Source organism: Anomaloglossus baeobatrachus, chromosome 2 (genome assembly GCF_048569485.1).
Source record: "Anomaloglossus baeobatrachus isolate aAnoBae1 chromosome 2, aAnoBae1.hap1, whole genome shotgun sequence".
NCBI classification, from domain to species: Eukaryota; Metazoa; Chordata; class Amphibia; order Anura; family Aromobatidae; genus Anomaloglossus; species Anomaloglossus baeobatrachus.
In genome coordinates this window covers 186,691,834-186,715,260 of record NC_134354.1, presented here as the reverse complement: position 1 = coordinate 186,715,260, position 23,427 = coordinate 186,691,834, and the positions used below count along the sequence as shown (strand labels likewise).

The 23,427-nt window shown below is 47.0% G+C and overlaps 1 protein-coding gene across 1 annotated transcript in view; it reads left to right on the top strand.

Moving 5' to 3' along the window:
- Window positions 1-23,427, top strand: part of DIPK2B (divergent protein kinase domain 2B) — a 129,981-nt gene that overhangs the window by 88,848 nt on the left and 17,706 nt on the right. Inside the window, exon 3 of the mRNA XM_075335544.1 lies at window positions 16,402-16,575. Coding sequence (XP_075191659.1) covers window positions 16,402-16,575 — 174 coding nt within the window. The remainder of the gene's footprint in view (window positions 1-16,401; window positions 16,576-23,427) is intronic.

The following is a 23,427-nucleotide window of genomic DNA, read 5'->3' as shown; positions in this document are numbered from 1 at the left end:
GACGAAGAAGGGAGACCACACCATGGGTTGTAAGTTTACAGTCTTTATTCTCAGTTGGGCCCTTGGACGGCTGGTTCAGGTTCCTGTAGTTTCAGTGCCAGTTTGATGACTCGATTGCTCTGTCCCCAGCACCCTCAGTGTGGTTGGGTCCCCTTATCTTGGAGCTGGTTTGGGGCCCGACTGTCCTTTGGCAGTCTCCTCGTCCGTATGGCGGGCAGTGTGGACCCTGTAGGGCCGGTCCGTGTTCCGAACCCTGGTCCGCTCATTACTGCTGATGTCCCCAGATCTATGGGCCAGTGAGGTCTGTGAAGGTCCCCTCACTGTGCAGGTATTTGCCAGGCCATATAGAACTGTCGCCTGACCTAGGGCCCTTTGCCCCGAAGGTGCTCTCGTCCCAGTGGTACTCGGGTGTACCTACCCTGGCAACCACTCTCCTGTGCCCCTGGGTCACCGGTACACGACACAGCTTTAGGCACATCTCTCTACACTTCCACACTCTCCACTTCACTCTCCTCGACTCTACACTTCCGTCCCCTCCCACCAGGCTGTCTTGTCCCCTGGACTGGCTCTGCCCTCTAAGTGGCCATCCCTTTAGTGTCTGACTAGCCAATTACCCCTGGTGTGAAGTTCAAACTGGGATTTTGGTGTGTGCAGCTGTCACTGGCACTGGTGTTCCAAATCCCTGTGGGTAGGCCCTGCATCCTGGCGAGGATGCAGTACCTAGTAGTGCCCTGGTTCAGAGGCGCTACAGTAGTGTGGGGGGATAAGCAGTATAGAAGAAGGGCAGCAGGGTGGCCAGTGTGAGGGCACAGTATGGGGGCACAGTTTGCTAAGAAGGGGGAATGTGAGATGAGGGTACAGTATAGTGACTGGATAGTGAAGGAGATAGGCAGTATAGAGAACGGTTAGCATGGTAGCCAGTTTGAGGGCACAGTATGGAGGGCATAGTATGTTGAGAAGGGGCAATGTCAGATTGAGGTGCAGTATAGTGATTTTGATACTGAGGGCAGTATAGAGAGGGGATAGCATGGGGACATTGTGAAGGTACAGCTCAGGAGGGGGAGTCTGAGGAGGGAGCACAGTATAGACATTTGGATTATAGTGGAGACACAATGTAGAAGATGTTGTGAAGAGGGGGCCCTTTACTGAAAGAAGAGGCCATTTACCATAAGACGAACATTGTGTGGGTCATTTTGTGCAGGGAGCACAGTGAGGGGCAATTATTTATTCAGGCGCACAGCATAGGTCATATATTTTTATTTAGTAGCATTATAAGCAATCTGCTATTTTTAAGGGCATAATGTCGAGATGTGCTGCAGAAGACCCGGGAAGTCTGCAGAGATGAGCTGAGGATGTGAAAAGTCTTCATGACGTCAGGACAAGATGGAGAAGAAAGAATAAGATGACTCCGATCAGAGAAGATGTCACCTACAAGGTACCTGGATGTAAATGTATGTTTGTGATACTCAATGCTTCTCATTAATACTGTAGTTCATGTATGATCCAAAGTCTGATAAATACTGATAATAACTCCCAGCATTTTCTTACAATTGTTAAAGACATACTGGGAGTTGTTAATTCATGTGATACAAATGTATATGGGGATATGACATTACAATATATTGTTGTAGTAAACTTGGTGCTGTAGTCATGAATTGGTGGTTCTGGTGATATATTCCTTTACTGATGAGGGTGCTAGTGATTTATTTTGGTACTGCTGGTGGTTCTGGTGATGTATTTATATACCTTTTACTGGTTCTGAGCCTGTACACATGTAACAATCCATGATTCGTAAATTACATGACCACAAGGGTTTCTACATTAGTATTTATGTTAGTAGCATTAAAAGGGTTGTCCAGCTTTGTGATGAAAGTCTCTGTGATTGCAGACTTCTGAATCCTCAATGTGCGCACTGCACACTGTCAGGACTCTCTGATGCCAGCATTGAGAGCTTGAGGGCACGTAACCACAAGTATAATCAAAATTCACTTATATTGAGAGAGGGTACACACGTCTAATTTGAATGTGGCCGGAAGTAGGCAAGTCGCAAACTTGTAGTCCTTTGACTGCTCACTCATGGCATGGGAAAATTATGACAGCGTGCAGTCTGCAAGCTGTGAGAATTCAGAAGTCTGCAGTCATATAGAATAACTACAAATTTTCATTGTGGACCTGGACAATCCCTTTAATAATAAAATTAGCCCCGTAGCATGCTCAATCCTAACAACTTGTAATATACTTAATGTAAGGATTCAGCTCTGCTTGCCAATTGCAGAAGTCGTCAGATGACCACATGCAGGTCATTTTCATACTTCCAGTCACAACTGGCTTCTCCTCCTGCATCTCTTTATGGGATGTAGTATTTCACTAAACATTGAGAGAATTAAGAAGAGCAACTCATCGGCACGTGGCTAAGTGTGAAAATGGCGTATGAGCGGTCACATGACGACTACTCAAACCACCTAAGCTGTGTATAGGAGGGGGCGCCAAACTGAACTCTTACCCCGTGGCCAGGAAAACCTAGATCCACCTCTGATACTGTATTTGGTATACCTTGTACAGACATCAGCTGTTCTGTACTACTCTGGAGATAATACAATAGAGCGCACATTGTTATTTTTAGCAACCATTGCTGCTAGTGAAAACTTTCTTTTTCTGCATTTTTACTATTCCTTGGCTGTCAAAACATTGGGATCAATAAAAAAAAGTGAGTAACTCTACTTTCTGTGTATAAGTAACTGCTGTGAGTTATCTGGGACTGTATCTGTATTGTAGTACTGTAAATCTGAATGTGGCAGAACAGGATAAGATACATGCTCATATGATTTATATCTAAACGCTACAGTTCGTGCTCTACTGTTATGGCTAAATATGTTAACGTTATTGGGCCCCCACCAGATTTTCTGCCCAGGGGCCCCCACCACCCTTAATCTGGCCCTGCTTAGTTTATAGTTTAGGGTGCAGTTAAGGACACTCAGGGTCAGCCAACATGAGCGGATCAGCCGACATGCTTAACTTTTGGGTGCCAACCTCTGTGGTCAGGCAGGGACGGAACAAGGCTGGGTTTAGGGTACTCCTGATTTGTATAGGGACCTGTGGGTAACATTTCCCCTGGATTGTTCATCCATGTCAGTGGAAGGGTTCACTCGTAACAGTCATAACAGTGAACCCCACTCCCTTGCATGAAAAGCAACCCCATACATAAATGGTCTCAGAATAACTTACTGTTGGCATGACACAGGGCTCATGGTAGCTCTCATCTTTTCTTCTCTGGACAATCATTCTTCCAGATATGCCAAATAGTCTGAAGAAGGTTTTATCAGACAAAATAACTTTACAGAAAGAACAGGAATTGTAGGATAAATGACTGAAGTAAAGTTATTTTATCAGATGGATTTTTTTTTTTTTACATATTACAGTCAGCATTAAAAATATATTAGACCCTGTGCACACCCTGCAGTTTTTGATGCAGTTTTTTTAAACCTGTATCAAAATCTGCATGCCTCTCCTGAAGCTAGTGGGGCACCCCTGAGTGTCAGGTGCCACAGGGTACTACATCCAACCCTGGATTCCTGGAAGACCAGTGCCGGTAAACACCTCAACACACACAAATCCATTTCCCCTGACTAGGTGACAAGCTAGAGATGGAACTGATGGATGGCCACCTATTGGTCGGGACTCATCCAATCCACTAGTTAGAAACCTGGGAGGAGGAGGGGCGAGTCAGTGGAGTGATGGGAGACAGACATCTTGCCAGACAGAAGTCAGTCAGTAGACGTGAAGTGAGTAAGACGTTCCATCAGAAGTCAGTACACAGACGGAAAGGGTAAAGTGACTGTTTGAGTAAAAATGAGTACAGTTGCCAGGGAGAGTACGGTACGGGTACTCACTGGACCGTGCACCGATGGGGTACAGAGCCCTAATTCAGGAAGATGCTTCTGGCTCAACTGATAAGAATCTGTCCGGTGAGGGGACCATCAAGGACCTTACCAACATTAGTGTCCGGGGCACAGCAACAAATCGGGATCCTGGGAATGGGGACAGAAGTCCGACCCAAGAGAGGTTCAAGCTGCCTCCCATACGGGCCCGGACTGTGAAACCAGAGGGGACCCCAAAACTCTCTAAGCCACAGGGACCCACAAACTACAAACGGGTGCAAGGAAGTAACGCTTACCAGATCACTACACTGGCACTGGAACAAAGGGATTACCGGATTCGTAGAGACGAGCATAAGTCAGGTTGCAGACACTCCAAACCAGTGAGTAAAGCACAAGTTAAACCGCAGCCCCTGTGCTGTCTGAATTCTCCCTACACCTCTGAATCTATCTACTACAACCACCATCATCCTCCCCTGGGGCCTAGCTCTACTTGCGGATAGCCATCACATCTAAGCTGCCTAAGGGCGGCTTTGCACGTTGTGACATTGCACGTGCGATGTCGATGGGGTCAAATCGAAAGTGACGCACATCCGGCTTCGCAGTCGATATCGCAACGTGCAAATCCTTTTTGATACGATGAACGAGCGCAAAAGCGTCATTATCGTATCATCGCTGCAGCCTCCGACATTTCCATAATGCCGATGGTGCGACAGGTGCGATGTTGTTCCTCGCTCCTGCGGCAGCGCACATCGCTTTGTGTGAAGCCGCAGGAGCGAGGAACTTCACCTTACCTGCCGCCGGCTGCAATGAGAAGGACGGAGGTGGGCGGGATGTTTACATCCTGCTCATCTCCGCCCCTCCACTTCAATTGGCCGCCTGCCGTGTGACGTCGCTGTGACGCCGCACGACCCGCCCCCTTAGGAAGGAGGCGGGTCGCCGGCCAGAGGGACGTTGCACGGCAGGTATGTGCGTGTAAAGCTGCCGTAGCGATAATAATCGCTACGGCAGCTTTCACTAGATATCGCACGTGCGACGGGGGCGGGACTATCGCTGCAGCATCGGTAACACATTGTTACCGATGTCGCAGCGTGCAAAGCCCGCCTAAGGCTATGTCCGCACGTTGCTTTTTACCTGCTTTTTACCTGCTTTTTTGCTGCTTTTTCAACTGCAGTGTTTAATGCCAAAATGGTTGTGTTCTGCTTTTCAAGCAAAGTCTATGGGAATTTGGGTTTCTTGTCCGCACTATGCAGTTCAAACTGCAGCCTTTTTGTTGCAGAACTTTGGTCAAAAACTCAGCTTTGCAGTGCAAAACCCAAATGGCAAAAACAATTCACATGTCAATTGTTTTTGCCATTTGGGTTTTGCACTGCAAAGCTGAGTTTTTGACCAACGTTCTGCAACAAAAAGGCTGCAGTTTGAACTGCATAGTGCGGACAAGAAACCCAAATTCCCATAGACTTTGCTTGAAAAGCAGAACACAACCATTTTGGCATTAAACACTGCAGTTGAAAAAGCAGCAAAAAAGCAGGTAAAAAGCAACGTGCGGACATAGCCTAAGGGCTCATGCGTACGTAACTGCTGAATATTCTGCAGCGATTTGACAGCACATGTGTGCTTCCAATCACTGCAGAAACACTGCATAATGAATGCAGTATTTTTGTTAAGAAAAGCCGATTTCACATGCTATGGCTGCTGCCCCCACCATAGACAGAGTGGGAGCTGCATCCAGAACGCACAAATAATTGACATGCTGCTTTTATGAACGCACGGATTTGGGTCAAAATTTTAGCACCCAAATCACTGCATTCATAAAAGCAACGTGCGCATGTCTCATGCACAATCTTTATAGATTGTGCTGGGGACGCAGGATGCATGCATTTACGCTGCAGTGAAATACGCAGCGTAAATGCATGTAAATACAGAAAGTGCGCATGAGTCCTAATACCACCAGCCCCAGCAGTGAGAGACTTTGCAGCGGCGTCTTTCCTTATATAGCCGCATACCGCAAGTGGCGTCACGAAAACACTTTATTTTTATTCCCTTTGTACAAAACCCTCTTTTAAGCGACCCCCAGGGTCACAGAACCGGGCAACGGCCACCCAGTGATACGTCCCAGTGAGTACAAGGCCCAAGACTGAGTACCCCAAAGCCCTGTGGTGCATCACTAGCAAAGTCTATGGGATTTTAGATTTGTTGTGCACATAGTGTGTTTTTTTTCTGTGCAGTTTTGGTTGAGAGTTTGATGCAGAGAAAATCTGCAGCATGTCAATTATTGGTCAGGTTTTGCAGCGTTTTTACACCCATTGACTTCAATTAATTGACTTTCTTCATGGCCCAAAAAACGAATCAAAAAACGCACCTAAAGGCATCAAAACCGGATCCGATTTTGACTCGAATTTTTGCCACAATGTGCAGAACTGGTGCAGACCTTTTCTGCACCAAATCTGCAGCATGTGCACATAGTCTAAAGGCCGCTTTACACGCAACGACATCGCTAACGAGGGTCACGGAATTCGTGACGAACATCCTCATTACCGACATCGTTGCATGTGAAACGCAGGAACGACCGTTAACGATCAAAATTACTTACCTAATCGTTGATCGTTGATGCGTCGTTCCTTTCCCGATTATCGTTGCTGTTGCAGGACGCAGGTTGTTCGTCGTTCCTGCGGCAGCACACATCACTATGTGTGACATCGCAGGAACAAGGAACATCACCTTACCTGCGGCCGCCCGCAATGAGGAAGGAAGTAGGTGGGTGGGATGTTCGAGCCGCTCATCTCCTCCCCTCCGCTTCTATTGGGTGGCCGCTTAGTGACGCCGTTGTGACACCGAACGAACCGCCCCCTTAGAAAGGAGGCGGTTCGCCGGCAACAGCGACGTCGCTAGGCAGGTACGTATGTGTGACGGGGACGAACGATATTGTGCACCTCGGGCAGCGATTTGCCCGTGACGCACAAACGATGGGGGCGGGTGCAATCAGCAGCGACATCGCTAGCGATCTCGCTGTGTGTAAAGTGGCATTTAGATGGTAACTTCTTGTTGTTAGATTAATTTGAAATACTGTAGCAACTGCAAAATAATGACTAAAGATTTTCACTAAGGCTGCTTTCACACATCCGGTTTGAGCCGTGCGGCTCAATCAAGCTGTGAAACCTATGCAACGGATGCGGTGAAAACACCGCATCCTTTGCATAAGTTTTTTACATGTGGCCCGTCCGGTTTTTGCCGCTTGCGGCATGCTACTGAGCATGCGCAGTGGCAAAAACCGCATGCGGCGGCCGGATGCGGTTTTTGCCGCATCCCGCCACATCCGGCATCCATAGGGATGCATTGAGAAAAGCGGCGCATCGGCCGCATGCGGCGCAATGCGGGTTTTTTTGCCGCACAAAAAAACGTGCCAGGCAACGTTCCATCCGGCCGCCGTTACGGCTAAATCTGCCGCATGCGGCAAAAACCGGACCGACCGCAAGGTCATGCGGCACAATGCAGCACTAATTAAAGTCTATGCAGGAAAAATGCAACCGGCAGCAAAAAAAACGGTTGCATTTTTCCTGCAAGGTGCCAGATTGTGCCGCATAGCAAAAACCGGAGGTGTGAAAGCAGCCTTAATGGGAAGGTTTTATCTGAAAAATGGGCTTTTGATTAAATCAGGTTTTCATATTAAATGTATTTTTTTTAAATGTTTTTTTATTTCAATATCACAATTTTTATTAAAATAGAAATCTTGCAATTTCCACACTGGCCACTAGGGCTTTTTTTAGACTCTGAGGCTATGTGCGCACGTTGCGTTTTGTACCTTGCAGAAATGAATGCATCCTCTGGCAGAATTTGTCATTGTCAAATTTGGTTTTGACCACATAAACGTAGGAAATACGCATGCGTTTTTCTTGCGTTTTTGCCGCGTTTTGACCGCGTTTTACATGTATTTTCAATGCTTAAAATGGGATGCGTTTTCAATACAAAGACTCTACTAAATGAAGTTTGAACATTCAAACACTAGTAAAAAATTGAAAAAAAAAATCCTGCTTTAAATCATACACTATAATGATAATTTTCATAAAAAGATTATTGAGATTTAGGCCCCTTTCACATTGCGTTTTTGTCTACGTCCACAGGTCCCGTCGGGGCATCCGTCCGGACCGCCCCTCCTCCACTCTGCAAAGCGTGTTCCGGACGCATGCGCCCGACAGGGCCATTCACCGCTATGGAGCACACTGCGTTAGCGTGTGCTCTGTTTTGTGCCATTTTTGGCACATATACGTTTCTGCAGACGTACACCCGAACGTAGTCCACCTACGTTCGGGTGTCCGTCTGCAGAAACGTATATGTGCACAAAATGGCACAAAACAGAGCACACGCTAACGCAGTGCGCTCCATAACAGTGAATGGCCCTGTTAGGCGCATCTGTCTGGAGCGCGCTTTGCAGAGTGGGGGAGGGGCGGTCTGGACGGATGCCCCGACGGGACCTGTGGACGTAGAGAAAAACGCAATGTGAAAGGGGCCTTAATATTTATGTTAAAAATAAATTTAACTTATTGTTTGACTCTTTTTTTTTTAGTCGGGCTGGATGTGAGGGCAAAAGGAAACCTTTTGATCTCACTATAATGCCAAAAAAACGCATGCTTTAATTTTGGCAATAAAGCATGCGTTTAGCATCAAAAATGCATGTAAAACGCTTGGATTTTGATTTTGGATGCGTTTTCACAACTGTCATTTGACTTTAATGTTAGCTAAACGCTGCCAAAACGCAAAAAAGAATTGACATGCTGCTTTTATAAACGCAGAGATTTTGACAAAATGTTGTCACTCAAAACGCTGCATTTAAAAAGCATCGTACGGATGAATTTTGTTAACTTCCCATAGACTTTGCTAAGAAATCAAAACACAAGCTTTTTGGCATTGAAATCCTGCAGTTCAAAAGGCTGCGGAAACGCATGAAAAAACGCAACGCGCGCACATGCCCTTAAAACCCTTTTGTTTCAGGAAAAGACACTTGTACATACCCACAATGTTTAGGGGTGCTTCACACACAGCGAGCTCACTGCCGAGATCGCTGCTGAGTCACGCTTTTTGTGACGCAGCAGTGACCTCATTAGCGATCTCGCTGTGTGTGACACTGAGCAGCGATCTGGCCCCTGCTGCGAGATCGCTGCTCGTTACACACAGCCCTGGTTCGTTTTCTTCAAAGGCGCTCTCCCGCTGTGACACACAGATCGCTGTGTGTGACAGCGAGAGAGCGACAAATGAAGCGAGCAGGGAGCAGGAGCCGATGTGTACAGCAGCTAGGAGAGCAAGGAGCCAGCGCTAAGCAGTGTGCGCAGCTCCCTGCACACACAGCTAAGCGGTGTGCGCTGGTAACTAATGTAAACATCGGGTAACCATACCCGATGTTTACCTTAGTTACCAGTCTCCGCAGCTTCCAGACAGCGGCTCCGTGCAAGCGCAGCGTCGCTTGCACGTCGCTGCTGGCTGGGGGCTGTTCACTGGTCGCTGGTGAGATCTGCCTGTTTGACAGCTCACCAGCGACCATGTAGCGATGCAGCAGCGATCCTGTCCAGGTCAGATCGCTGGTCGGATCGCTGCTGCATCGCTAAGTGTGAAGGTACCCTTAGATCCCAACCCTATCTTTTGTGTTGAAGTGTCCAATGAGCCTGTGGAAAGGTCATTGTGAATTGAGGGGAAGCAGGGTCAGCTGTTCAATTGTCTATTGTTGATGGTGGATCTTGTGTTATCAGCTACATATAGAGGTGTGAGCTGTCATTGTAATTTAGCCTCTGATGATAAAGAGCCTGCTGAATCTTCATAAAAAGACATGAAGTATGAGTTAAAATAGCCGTCAATGAGAAACTTGCAAGTCTACTAATTTTCTGGAAGGTTTTTAACCTCTTCATGACATGGCAATTTTTCATTTTTGTGCTTTCATTTTTTCTTCCCTTTCTTTCAAGAGCCATTTTTTTTTTATTTTTCCATTCACAAAGTTGTATGAGGGCTTGTTTTTGGGGGTGAGTGAGTTGTACTTTTGAGAGACACCAATCATTCTACCACATAGTGTACTGGAAAAAGGGAAAAAAATCCAAATGTATAGAAATTTCAAATAGTTTTTTCTTTACCATGTTAACTTTACAGTCTATACTCAGATACCAAAATTTCTAAAAAAAAATTAAATTATTTCTTGTGTCGCCACTTTCCGAAAGCCATAAGATTTCATTTTTTGGCCTTTGAGGCTGTCTGATGGCTTATTTTTCAAGCCCTGAGCTGACATTTTTAGTGAAACCATTTTGGGGTAGATGCAACGTTTTGAACTTCTCTTATTGCATTTTATTGCAGCAATACCAAATATGTGGTTTTTTTATTGTTTTATTTTTAATTTGGCAAAAAGCGGGTGGTTACAACTTTTGTGGGGGGTTCATATGTTTAAAACCTTTTCTCTTAATTTTTAACTGTATTTAATCCCCTGTGGGACTTGAAGCTGCAATTGTCTGATCACCGGTGCTATACATAGCAGTGCATTAGCAATTCTATGTACAGCAGAAATCATCGCCTATGATTCTTCACAGGAAAATCACGATGAATAATCAGCAGATTCCCGGCTGTTATGACAATACATCGGTGCTTCATGATGACGTTACTGATGTACATTTGGTTTCATGGAATGTATAAAGAAAAAAGACCGGGGCACTACTCCGCACTGTATGTCAATCTAAAGTCCATAGGGCTATTAGAATCAGAACAGCTCTGGGGTGCACATGAGAAAAGATAATGCAAAAATCCTGTTATGAAGAGAATGGCACTCACCAGATTCTTGCTGTATAAAATCGTTTTTATTCCAATGTCAGACTAGCTGAAGCACTTTCTAGTGCGAAACGGCCGTCGTCGACGTGTATAGTGATCCCCCCCCCACCCACCCGCCCTGCACGTGTAACCTCCACATTGGAATAAAAACGATTTTATACAGCAAGAATCTGGTGAGTGCCATTCTCTTCATAACATGGTTTCATGGAATGATACATTCCCTTCTGGCGCATGTTACCCAGTTAACTCTTTGGGCAGCATTCCACTCCACTCATGGCTGTAAGAAGGCACACGATATCTGATTAAATCAGCTGTAATGTGCTATCAAAAGGTGAGGGTTCAGTGTGCAAGCCCGCATCAAATCAGAGACATAACATATGATATACAGTACATGCACGTTAAATGTCGTGAAGGGGTTAAAAAATATTAGGGTACAAAAAAAAATTGATTTTATTTTTTTTTAATGTCCACCCACCTAGCTTGATTGGCAGGCTCCTCAGTATCCTTCCTGCTGCAGGAATCTCATAGTGCTTAGTACAAGTCGTAGCTATTTGTCACTAAGTGAGCACAGAAGCCCAATAGCTCTCTAGCAAGTCAATAAGATTACAGATGCCTCCCATAATGATTCAGTAAAGTTCTGAATACTATATCCCCCACTTATTACTAGAATGTAGTACCAGGAGAAATTGGAAGTTGCATTTGAATTCTCCTTAACATTCTTTTAACATACCATACTGCAGCATTTTATGTTCTGTCATATACATTGAATGTGAGGCCCAATAAAACTGCATAAAAATTATACCATTTGATACAAGGTGCACTGATATGCAAAATTTTAACTTACACCAGAAATACGAAAAAATAAATCGCAGAACAGGAGGCTGCTACAGTCACCACTCACTGTACAATGAGCATACTGTAATCACATCCTGGCACTTTAATTGACAGCCTGCTCTGCCCTGATAACTGGAAGCGGGCAGCTGCAGGGAGAATAATAATAATTACATTGGTATGCAAAATTTGGGTTTATGAACATTTTTACAAATCCAATGACTGATTGTTCAGTTTTAATATGCCCTGATTTAAAAAAAAAAGCAAAAAAATAAAACACTTCTATGTATAATCATCACATGTGGATTTTACACAAAATTGAAATTGAAATTCCGTACAAGACAACCCAAGGCTTTGAAACGTTTCAGCATGCTCTCTACAATGGACTTAAATTTTGGATCTTTGTTGTTACCTAATTAATTCTTCACGACCAAGAAGCCCAAGCCCTTTCCTCAACAGTTTCATTTTTGTTTCAAACACATTTTCCTTCATTAATTTCCGAATATACGGATCCACAAAAATAACGTATTACAGTTTTGCTTCGGACAGTCCCTGAAACTTGGTACACAGGTACTTAAAAGTCTCACCTTCTTTCTGTAGAGCGTTCACAAACTGCTTCATCAGTCCAACCCTAATGTGGAGTGGTGGCAGGATAATTTTAGTGGGATCAACTAAACTCAACGATGTTCTTGAGTCAAGGTTGCAAAGGTATTCTTGTTGGCCAACTGTTTTTGATCCAGTGATGAGTCCTATCATGGCTTTCCAATTTACACAAAAACATGGGGACTTCATATATCCTCTTGCTGCCCAAGGAGCAAAAGACAACTTTCAGATCTCCACATATTGACCATCCTTGATCCTCATTGTTAATATCGTGAGAATAACGTCTAAATCCTCATAGCTTTTCTTCAAATGCATGGTATGCCTTACAGATACTGAAGCATACTTGCTGCCATTATGCAGTAGCACAACTTTTAGACTTTTTTTGAACAAATCCATAGTCTCCACTCAATTATATTGAACTCATTGTTAATTTTTTCCATCAGCCTAGGAACATCACTACAATACAATAAACATCGTCTTTGTGGAGACACGGGGCTCAGTTGGTGCTCTCGTCCACTAAAACCTGCCACCTTTAGAAAGACAGCGTGGCTCAGGGCTCATCCCAACTGAACGCCGGCCTCCTTAACCGTGGGCGTAACACTACTCAGACAACACAGGGTGAGGGAATCACAATAATTAGACTTTATTGGATCCCCAAACAATTAACGGCACATAACACATAACCAGCAAAACACACATGTAACAGGCAACAGAGTCTCACCCTTCCGCTGGCTCACCAGGGATTTAGAATGTCCTTGCCTCAGAGGTTCCAGGGCCGCTTACTCCAATCCAGCAGCACCCCGCTTTCAGCGGGCACCCACCGAGGAAGAAATAGCGCCAGATTTAGGAAGCTGTGTGAGGTCTGCAAAGTCTGTAGCCAGGTGACCAAATTGTCCCAACCTGGGTTTCTTCCTTAAGTAGTCCTTGGTATGATGATACAATCCTGGCAGCCGGGGTCGAAATCCCTAGACTGTGGATATGGTCTCCAACCGGAACTGGAGCCCCTAGATTGAAGCCATAAGGTATCCTGATCCTCTAGTCAGCTCCTAAGAGCTTAGACTGGATCCATCAGCATCCATCAACCTTCATCAACCTGGTGGCTTAAAGAAATCCCTTTTATAGCCCCAGCCTTCCACTTGGATACACCGCGTCCTCATCGATTGGTTGGACAAGATCGCCTCTCCCATTGGATGAATCTCAAGCTGCATAGACAATGTTCATCCAAATGATGTCTACAGAAAGACTGAGGGTATACATGTAGTCTGGAATGCATAGACTAGATAATGGCTACTAAGGTAATCACATTAGCAATACACAACTACAATACAATGATTACTGGAAGAGTCTGGAGAAACAATACGTCTGGCTTTCAGTGGCCAACACAATTACATGAGTCAACAAGAGTCTTGTAAAAACAATGAGGGACTTATCCCCCGTCTATAAACAATCTATAATCCTGTCTGGCTGAATTTTAATGTAGATAAAAAGAACCTGCAGACAAAAAAAGCGCAATAGGGTCTTACCCTGACACACAGGGGGTGATAAAGGAGATGATCCTACTCACCAAAGATGGTTGTGAAAGGCACAACTCCTGTAACAGCATAAATCCGGATCAAAGGCAGCAGTACCCCAGGTGGCTTTTAACAGAGAGAATTAATGTAAACTTTTTACATCAGATCTGATGTAACTTATGCCTGTTTGATCCTGAGGAAGGGAGCAGAGTCTCCTGAAACGCGTAGACCTGTGCAAAATAAAAAGTTTACATTAATCCAAGATTTCATCAGTGATCTTTGGCGCGGTTTACAAAGCCCCATTCTACAATTTCTCTCTGTTGGCTGAATTTTAAGAAACTTTAACCCATGAGAGTCCATGTCGTCACAGTCTTAAGAAAAGTTTGGAAGAAATTCTCTATCTCTGCTTTTGTACAATGAAAAACAGGTACCAGGAAGCTAGCAGATTCTTTTAGTCTAGAGCCTAAAGGTTCTGCAGAATGTTTAGGAAGGTCCAAGTCCCTGGCTAAATTATTTAATAAGACCTTTAAAAAGAGTTGTGACTTGTTGAGCCTATAGAAACACAGTTTGTTAAAAAATTACGTGATGGAATTTTTTCAATATTTTTGCTGAGAATATAAAAATCATATCTCACTTTTCAAACAATTTTACGCTTGCAGACCTGGTTTTTTTATTATTATTATTATTATTATTATTATTACTATAAGAAGAAGACTGTATTTAGATAGCGCCAAAATATTCAACAATACTTTACAATTGAGAATAAAATGTAACTGCAATTTACCTGCAGATTAACTATATCTATAGCTTGTACCAATAATAGAAAATGTCCTCCTCTATACAGCAGAGCTAAGTGGATCTAGTTTTCTAATTACGCACACCAGGCAAACATTCATTTCTCAGATGAAATCCATGGAAATGTGGCCTTTCCATTTGATTAAATGAGTATCTTAATGTCTACACAATAATGATGACCTAATCACTTTGCTGTGCTCATGACACAGATAAATTCCATGAAGATTTAAAAATAGGAGATTTTATTGAAAAAGGTGAAATACTGTGAATTTTCACACATTGCTAAGTCAGTTTGCTAATGTTTCTTTGGGATGGAAAATATTCACTCCTAACAGCAAAAAAATGTGTTGCTATCAGTCAGAGAGGAGCGATTCCAAAATGCACTTTTATTTTACAGAGCGCTGCGTAGCTGCTGCTTACATGTTCACTGTTTAAAAGATGAGAAATCCTAAGCTCATATAAAAAGTCACTTACAATATTTAAAAGTAAAACCTACCAAATGAAAGCACTCATTCTAATAGTAATAACTGATTATTATACTTATTTCCAGTGCCTTGAAAAAGTATTCATACCCCATAAACTTATCCACAGGTTTTAACATTACACTCACAAACTCAAATGGATTTTATTGGGATTTTATGTGATATACCAACATTAAGTAGCAAGTATTTGTGAAGTATGATGGAAGTGAAAAATGGTTTTCTAAATATTTTAAACATTTAAATCTGAAAATTGTAACGTGCATTTGTATTCAGGCACTTTAGCTTCATACGCTAAATAAGAGAAGTCACTTAATTTGTAAAGTGAGACCACCTGTGTGTAATTTATTTTCAGTATAACTATATGTGTTCTGTGAAGGCCTCAGAAGTTCATTTGAGAACATAAGTAATCAAACAGCATCATGAAAACTAAGGAACACACCAGACGGGTCAGGAATAAAGTTGTGGACTAGAGTAAAGCAGGGTTAGGTTATAAAAAAAAATTGCCTAAGCTCTGAACATCTCATGGACACTATTCAGTCCATAATCCAAAATATGGAAGGAGTATAGCATAACTGCAAACCTATCAAGACATTACTTTTCACCCAAACCTACATACCAAGCAAGGAGATCACAAATTAGAGAAGCAGCCAAGAGGCCCATGGTCACCCTGGAGGAGCTGCAAAGATCCATAGCTGAAATGGGAGAATCTGTCCACAAGACAACTATTGGTTGTAAACTCACAAGTCTGCCTCCAGAGTTTATTTTAAATGAAAGGAAGCATTACCAATGTGATACAAGTAGATCATGGGAGCTGTATGTCAGTCATTACATGCCTCACACTGATAATACCCCCTTTAATTTATAATAAGCTCTGGAGACAGACTCTTGGGAGATCTGTGTTTGGCCCTGTTTGACCCATAGAGTTTATTAGCTCATTTACATTTTAAGAAAAATGTGGATTTCTATGGAATAAGGCATATGATTGCAGACATCAAGATATTTTATTCTACTTTCTATGACCCATGCCCATATAGAGGCTTAGGAACATTGATCCTACTGACAGATTCTCTTTATGGAATGCTAAGGAATTGGATTAACAGCACTTTCCTAATATATACTATTGCTTAAATGGCACCATTTTTAAAGGATGTTACATCTTAGCACCTTTTTGTGTTCTGTGCTGCTGTATGGAAAAGCTCAACCTGCTGCTCTTTCACATACTGCAGTACAAAAATAGTCTGTGCAGCATATGATATTTACAATGTGAACCTATGGGTGAAATATGCAATTGTATCACCTAAAGGTACATACTGTATATCCAGGCTACATGGATTGCATATTCTATATATTGAGAGATTGTAGCAGTGCATATGCTAAATGTGCATAATATAATGACTAAAACTATGTTAATGGTCTAGTTGTCGGATTTTTCCTAATTATTTCTCATTTGTTTTTTTTTTCTACTATTATAGCTATATTAATTTGCTGCTGATGTGTATTTTCTAGGGTCTACCAGTTCAATTCCTTCGCTGCCCCTCGCAACGTCTCCTGGATCGAATAATTCGGCGCTATAGTGAAGTGATTGATGCTGGTAGTGTATATATGACCCACCTAACAGACAAGGACAGAATGAGGTTGCTGTATACACTCTCAATTAATATATACCCAATTGTTTTACAGGTAAGATTAAGCTACTCTTCAGATATCAAGATAAGAACATTTATATTTTGCCATATCACTAGGCTTTACATCAGGGTGGGGAACCTTTTTTCTGCTGGGAGCCATTTGGAAATTTCTACCAACCTTCGGGGGTGCACAACATTATCAACATGAAAATTAACCTGCTATATATGGTCAAACAATCAACTCACCCCTACTGTGGTTGCTGGAGCTGCTTCTCATTGGTGTGACTGTGATGTTAGGTTATATTGATTATGTTACTTCTCACAACTGATTTTCCAGGTTTTTCTGTCTGGAGTGCAGTCAACTCTTTGTAATAATAAGATTGGTAAATCATATACATCACATAGCAGACACTGGGGGCACATACATCACAGAAGGGGCTGGGAGCATATACACATCACAGGAGGGGCTGGGGGCATATATGTACTGCCCCACGCTCGGCTGCAGCCGAGTTGCTCGGGTCCGGGCTCGTTTGGTGGGTGGCTCGAGCACCTCCGGACCCGGGGGTCACGTCGCTCTGCAAGGGGTTGCTGACAATCTCAATGGGGGTGGTTAGGTAGGTGTACGGCCGGAGCCGTATTTTGAGTTCATGACGCCACCCACGGGATGTGGTGAAGGGGTAGACACCACCGCTGCTGTTACGGGGGCACCCTGGGGAGATGGTCGTGCAGCAAGATGTTAACCCCTCCGTGTGCAGGGATAGTGGCCCCGGGACCCGTTTGGGGAGAGTGGTAATTGGGCGGTGCAGGACGGCGCGCGGCTGGTAAACAAAGCTGATGGTGGTCGGTGCCCGCAGTCGGCTGCGTCTTGTCCCCCACCCAGGTTGGTGGTCTTGACCTTTCTCCTGCACCTTGCTATGTTCGTGTAGACTGCCTGTTCCTCAGCAACGGGAGTCCGCTCTCCGGCTGTGTATGTGTCGGTGGAGTCTGTTTGCCCGCAGGCGCTGGCCCGTGGGATCTCTTGCCTGTGCGGTGCCTTTCTATCTCCCTCGGTGGGCTGTTGTCTTCTTTCGGGACCTAAGGTCCAGACCTCAATCAGTAAATTCGACGTGGTCCAGTGGCTTCTGGGCCTCGTTCTGGGTCTCAGTACCCCACCTGGTGCTCCGGTTTCCCGATTCGGTACCGGCGGGCCACTACCCTGTCCCGGTCCCTTACGGTTCCACCTGGCCGTCTTCCCAGCTCCTGCAGGCCAGGCCACCACCTGCCTCCTAGCCAAGGTGTGCGAGCTACAACTCTCACACCTGTCAGTTTCTGCTGCAGACCTGTCACCACAGGCCTGCTGCACTCTCCTCTCACTACTGAACTTGAAGGGACTTAAACTTGACTGAACTACTGTTTTCCCTGCTTCAGGCCCTCTGGACTCCTCGGTGGGTGTGCAAACCGCCTGGCTCCGCCCCCCCTAGTGTGACCATTAAGCCCTGAGGGGGTGACTAGGTTTTTAATGTAGTTGGCTGCTGTTACCTTTTTAGGGGGACAGGTGTTATGCGGGGCCTTTCTGTGACTACCTGGCTAGTCCAGGGCGTCACACTCCACCTTGGTTAATCACAGACAGTCCGTGGGCTGTCCGACCACCACCATTTATTTTAACTGAAAAAGATAAAAAGAGAAAACCCTTACAATTATAATAACATTATTTACATTTTTCAAGTATATGTGATGTTTCTTCCCTTGCGGGAGGCATTTTGCTTAAACCATTGCTAACGGGAAAAAAACATTTTTATTCAACTAGAATGGGACAGGACCGGGTCCTTTCAGTCACCCACCCAAACAAACCTAGACCTCGGTGCCACCGCTAAGCAATGGTGCGCACCCCTTTTCCCCAGTCCAGGAAACAGGAACGGGTCCGAGTATTGCCCAAACCGGCCGGGTACAAAGTTCCATACCCGGCAGTCACTCAGAGGCCCCATGTCCAGGGGACCCCTGACCCAGAGGACTGTCACCGGTTGCATTGGTGACAGAGCCTCGGCCATCATTTTCCTGCAGGCCCTTCCTCCAGCCTGCCTCTCCGGAGGCTGTGGGACCTGAAAGGGTGGTCCGGGACTTATTTACAAACAGGGTTACTTTGCTGCCGACGCAGCCCTCTCCAGCCACTTTCCCACAGTCCACCACAGGGCAGCACGGGTCCCCAATGCCACCTTCACTCACGGGTGACACTGTCCATACAGACCCCGTGTTCCACTGCCTGCAGTGCGGGTACGGCAACTCGGCTCTGTAGCAGAAACTGTCCTCAATTCTTTAACTCCTTGCCATCCTCCACCAGGGGCTCTGACCCCTGATGTTGCCCTCTGCGACTCTGACTGCGGCGACGTTCAACAAGTCGGGCAAGGTCCTCCTCCTTCCACCCGTGTGCTGGATGGCGTCTCCCGGGAACATGGGGACGTTCAGCAAAGGCAGCAGGGCTACTGCAGGAGCGGGTCCTTTAAACTTTAAAACATTTAACTATAAAACTTTAAAACTTCGGGGGTTAACTTGCAGCGGTTCTCACCATTGCAGGGGGCCGCACTGCGCCATCGTTGGACGGGTTGTTGGGCTCTTCTTCCAGGTGCAATAGCTCCCTGGACTATGGACCTCCATCGGGAATGGCGGCGGGGGCAGAGTAAATGGTACCTCTTTTTCCATGAGTTGCGCTACTCCGGGCTCACTTGTCACGGTACTGGCGGGCTCCAGCTCTCAACTGATGAGGGACGACATGGGGGGCTGCGTGGATTTGTCGTGGTGCGGCACTGCGGCTGAGACTCTCTGTTCATGGGCCCACACCACAGCCACCATCCTCCAGACCTCTGCCTTCTAGTCGAGCACCTGCTGCAGGGTCTGTGCCCTTACCCGGACGCAGAATGGGCTCAGCTCCTGCTCCAACCAAGGAGCGGTTCCCGCAGGGAGCTCGTTCGGGTGGCGGTCCTTTGAATCAAAAGCCACTCTGCCTCTTCCGCTTCTGGGTCCCGCCACTCTGGTGATGGGCACCGCTCCGCTCGCCTCCCTGAACGCCGACATCCTTCTCTTTTCCCGCGGTCATCAGCACCCGTCGATTCACCCGCTCCCCCTTGGTCTTTTCGCGTCCTTCCCTTTTCCAGCCGGACAACTTCACTTTACGACCGCTCACTTTCTCTGCAAGGCCGCGGATTCCGCTTTCGCGCCCTTTCTGCGAGGACGAAGACTCTGGCGGGAATCTTCACCCCAAAAGATGGCGGCAAGATGGCAGATTCTCCAAACTTTGCAACAGATCACCGCTGACTTCAACTTCAAGGCGCACTTCACTAGGTAAGTGAAAGGATTCGATACTGTTCATGACGCCAGAAGAGTCGATGTGTACCGCCCTGCGCTCGGCTGCAGCCGAGCCGCTCGGGTATGGTCTCGTTTGGTGGGTGGCTCGAGCACCTCTGGACCCGGGGGTCACGTCGCTCTGCAAGGGGTTGCTGGCGATCTCTATGGGGGGTGGTTAGGTAGGTGTACGGCTGGAGCCGTGTTTTGAGTTTTTGACGCCACCCACGAGACGTGGGGAAGGTGTAGACACCACCGCTGCAGTTACGGGGGCACTCAGAGGAGATGGTCGTGCAGCAAAATGTTAACCCCCCCGTGGGCAGGGATGGTGGCCCCCGGAACTCGTTTGGGGAGAGTGGTAATTGGGTGGTGCAGGGCGGCACGCGGCCAGATGGCACTGTTGTACTCATGATTATTGACACATGCAAGTCTCTGTAAACAAAGTTGATGGTGGTCGGTGCCCACAGCCGGCTGTGTCTTGTCCCCCACCCAGGTTGGTGGTCTAGGCCTTTCTCCTGCACCTTGTTATGTTCGTGTAGACTGCCTGTGCCTCAGCAACGAGAGTCCGCTCCCCGGCTGTGTATGTGTCGGTGGAGTCTGTTTGCCCGCAGGCGCTGGCCCGTGGGATCTCTTTGCCTGTGCGGTGGCTTTCTATCTCCCTCGGTGGGCTGTTGCCTTCTTTCGGGACTTGGGATGGGAAAGGACTTAAGGTCTAGACCTCAAGCAGTAAATTCGACGTGGTCCAGTGGATTCTGGGCCTCGTTCTGGGTCTGAGTACCCCCCTTGGTGCACCGGTTTCCAGTCGGTTCCCCGGTTCGGTACCGGCGGGCCACTACCCTGTCTCGGTCCCTTACGGTTCCACCTGGCCGTCTTCCCGGCTCCTGCAGGCCAGGCCACCGCCTGCCCCCTAGCCAAGGTGTGTGGGCTACGACCCTCACACCTATCAGTTTCTGCTGCAGACCTGTCACCACAGGCCTGCTGCACTCTCCTCCTCTCACTACTGAACTTGAAGTGACTCAAACTTGAACTGAATTACTGTTTTTAAGCCCTGAGGGAGGTGACTAGGTTTTAATGTAGTTGGCTGCTGTTACGTTTTTAGGGGGACAGGTGTTATGCGGGGCCTATCTGTGACTACCTGGTTAGTCCAGGGCGTCACATATACTTCACAGGAAGGTCTGGGGTATCTATATGTGACGCCCTGGCAAAACCAGGTAGTCACACAGTATAGGCCCCCGCACAACACCTCTCCCACACAGGGTTAAACAGCCGACCTGAAACCCTAGTCACCCCCCTCAGGGAAGGACAGACACACCAGTGGGCGGAACCAGGTGGATGGAGAACGCCCACCTAGAAGTCTGGAGAACCCAGGGCGTGAAAACAGTTAGTTAAGTTTGGAGTGGCGTGGAGAGTGGAGTTGAGGTTGGAGGAGAAGCTGACCGGTGCCAGGGTCGGAGCCCTGACACCTTGGTTAGGTGGCAGACAGTAATCAGTGTTAGCAGGAGACGGGAAGACGGCTGCCGCAGATCCGAGGTGAACCGGGGCAGGGTTGTAGACCGCCGGTACCGACACCGGAGAACCGACCCGGAAACCGTGCACAAAGGGGGTACTTGGACCCTGAAGCCAGGACCGGCGCCAACGGCCTAGCTAATTAACCAATTGAGGGCAGGATTTTAGGTCCTGTCCCAACCTAAGTCCCGAAAAGTAGACAACCACCCACAGAGAGGGATAGGGCGTCCGCCAGGGCCCGGTAGATCACGGGTCATCGTCTGATGGGCACGGCTCACACCGGGAAGTCTATCTCAGATAATCACGAAGTGCAGAGGAGAGAGGCATTGCAAATCACCGTACATATACGTCCCCCTTTTATTCGAAGTGTCTGCGTGACCCCTGGGTCCGGAGAAAAACTCGAGCCATACCGTAGATCCGGATCTGAGCAGCACTGGCTGCTGGCACGGGGCGACACACCCCGAAACATGGCGTCACGAACAGGATTCTTACCCATCCACTTACCCGGTGGAAGTGCGCCTTGTCCTGGACAGTCAGCGGTGCTCCGCTGCCAAATTTTGAAAAATCGCCAATTTACCGCCATTTTATGGCGCAAAAAACAACAACCCAGCATTTTCTTCCCCGAAAAAGGGCGCGAAGTTGAAGCCCCACCCCCTGGGAACACGGCTGGAAGGAAGACACTGAGGCCGTAATCGAAACTAGCAAGCCGTGTCTAGAGACTGCTCCCGAAAAACCAGGGGGGCGGGCGAGAATTGCGGCATGTGATCCAAGGAGATAAGAGGCAGAGACACCGTGGGTGGCGTCACAGACAGTTTATTGCAAATTCCCGTACATATACGTCCCCCTTTTATTCGAAGTGTCCGCGCGACCCCCAGGTCCGGAGAACCCCTCGACCCATACCGTAGATCTGGATACAAGCAGCACTGGCTGCTGGCACGGGGGCGGCACATATACATCACTGTAGAGGCTGGGAGCATATAAATCACAGGAGATACTGGGGCCTTATACATCACAGGAGGGGCTGGTGCATATTCATTACAAGAGATGCTGGGGGCATATACATCACAGGAGGGGCTGGGGGCACAGACATCACTGGGAGCACAGACAGCACTGGTGAAGCATGGACAGGATTGGCAGGCATGGATAGAACTGGGTAGCACAGACAGTACTGGGGACAAGGACAGCATTGGCAATGGCATGGACAGCACTGGGTGGCATGGACAGCACTAGGGGGCACGAGCAAGACTGGGGACATGGACAGGACTGTAGGACCACATTCAGTACTGAGGGCCACGAACAACACTGGTGGCCACGGACAGCACTTGGGGAGCATAGACAGCACTTGGGGAGCATGGACAGCATTAGTGATGGCATGGACAGCACTGGGTGGAACAGACAGAAATGGGCAGCAGGCACAGCAAGAGGGAGGCACGAACAGGACTGGGGGACATGGCAAGCACTGGTGGTGACACAGAAAGCAATATGTGGCATGGACAGCACTTAGGTGTCACGAACAGGACTAGGGGTCATGAACAGCACTGGGGGAGCATAGACATCACCACAGGACACAGACAGCACTGGGAGGTGGCACACAGCACAGGGGGGTGGCACACAGCACTGACAGGGTGACACATAGCACTGAGGGGTGTACACATCAATGGGGGCTGTTCACAGTACTAGGGGGTAATATAGCACTGGGGGTGGAACAGCACTGGTTAGTGGGCTCACAGCACTGGGGGGAGGAGTCACACAACACCAGGAGGCATTTACAGCAGGAAGGCCAGTAAAGCTGCTGCTCCTCTTCTTCTGTGGGACAGGAGTGCATCTCACGCTTACCCCGCCTACAAAGTAAGACCTGAACCTGCTGGAACAGGCCAACATGAGGACCTAATGTTATGCGCACACAACATTCAGTAGTGAACGCGTCCTCGCATCACACATTGGGATTTAAAAGGCCGACAAGACTGTGGCTGCCGCCCGAGCACTTCGGTAGCAGGGAATGTGGCCAGGGGGCACAGAAAAAGTCTGCCGGAGGTTTCCCACCCTTGCTTTACTTGTTGGAAAATCATGTTCTGTGGTTTTAGCT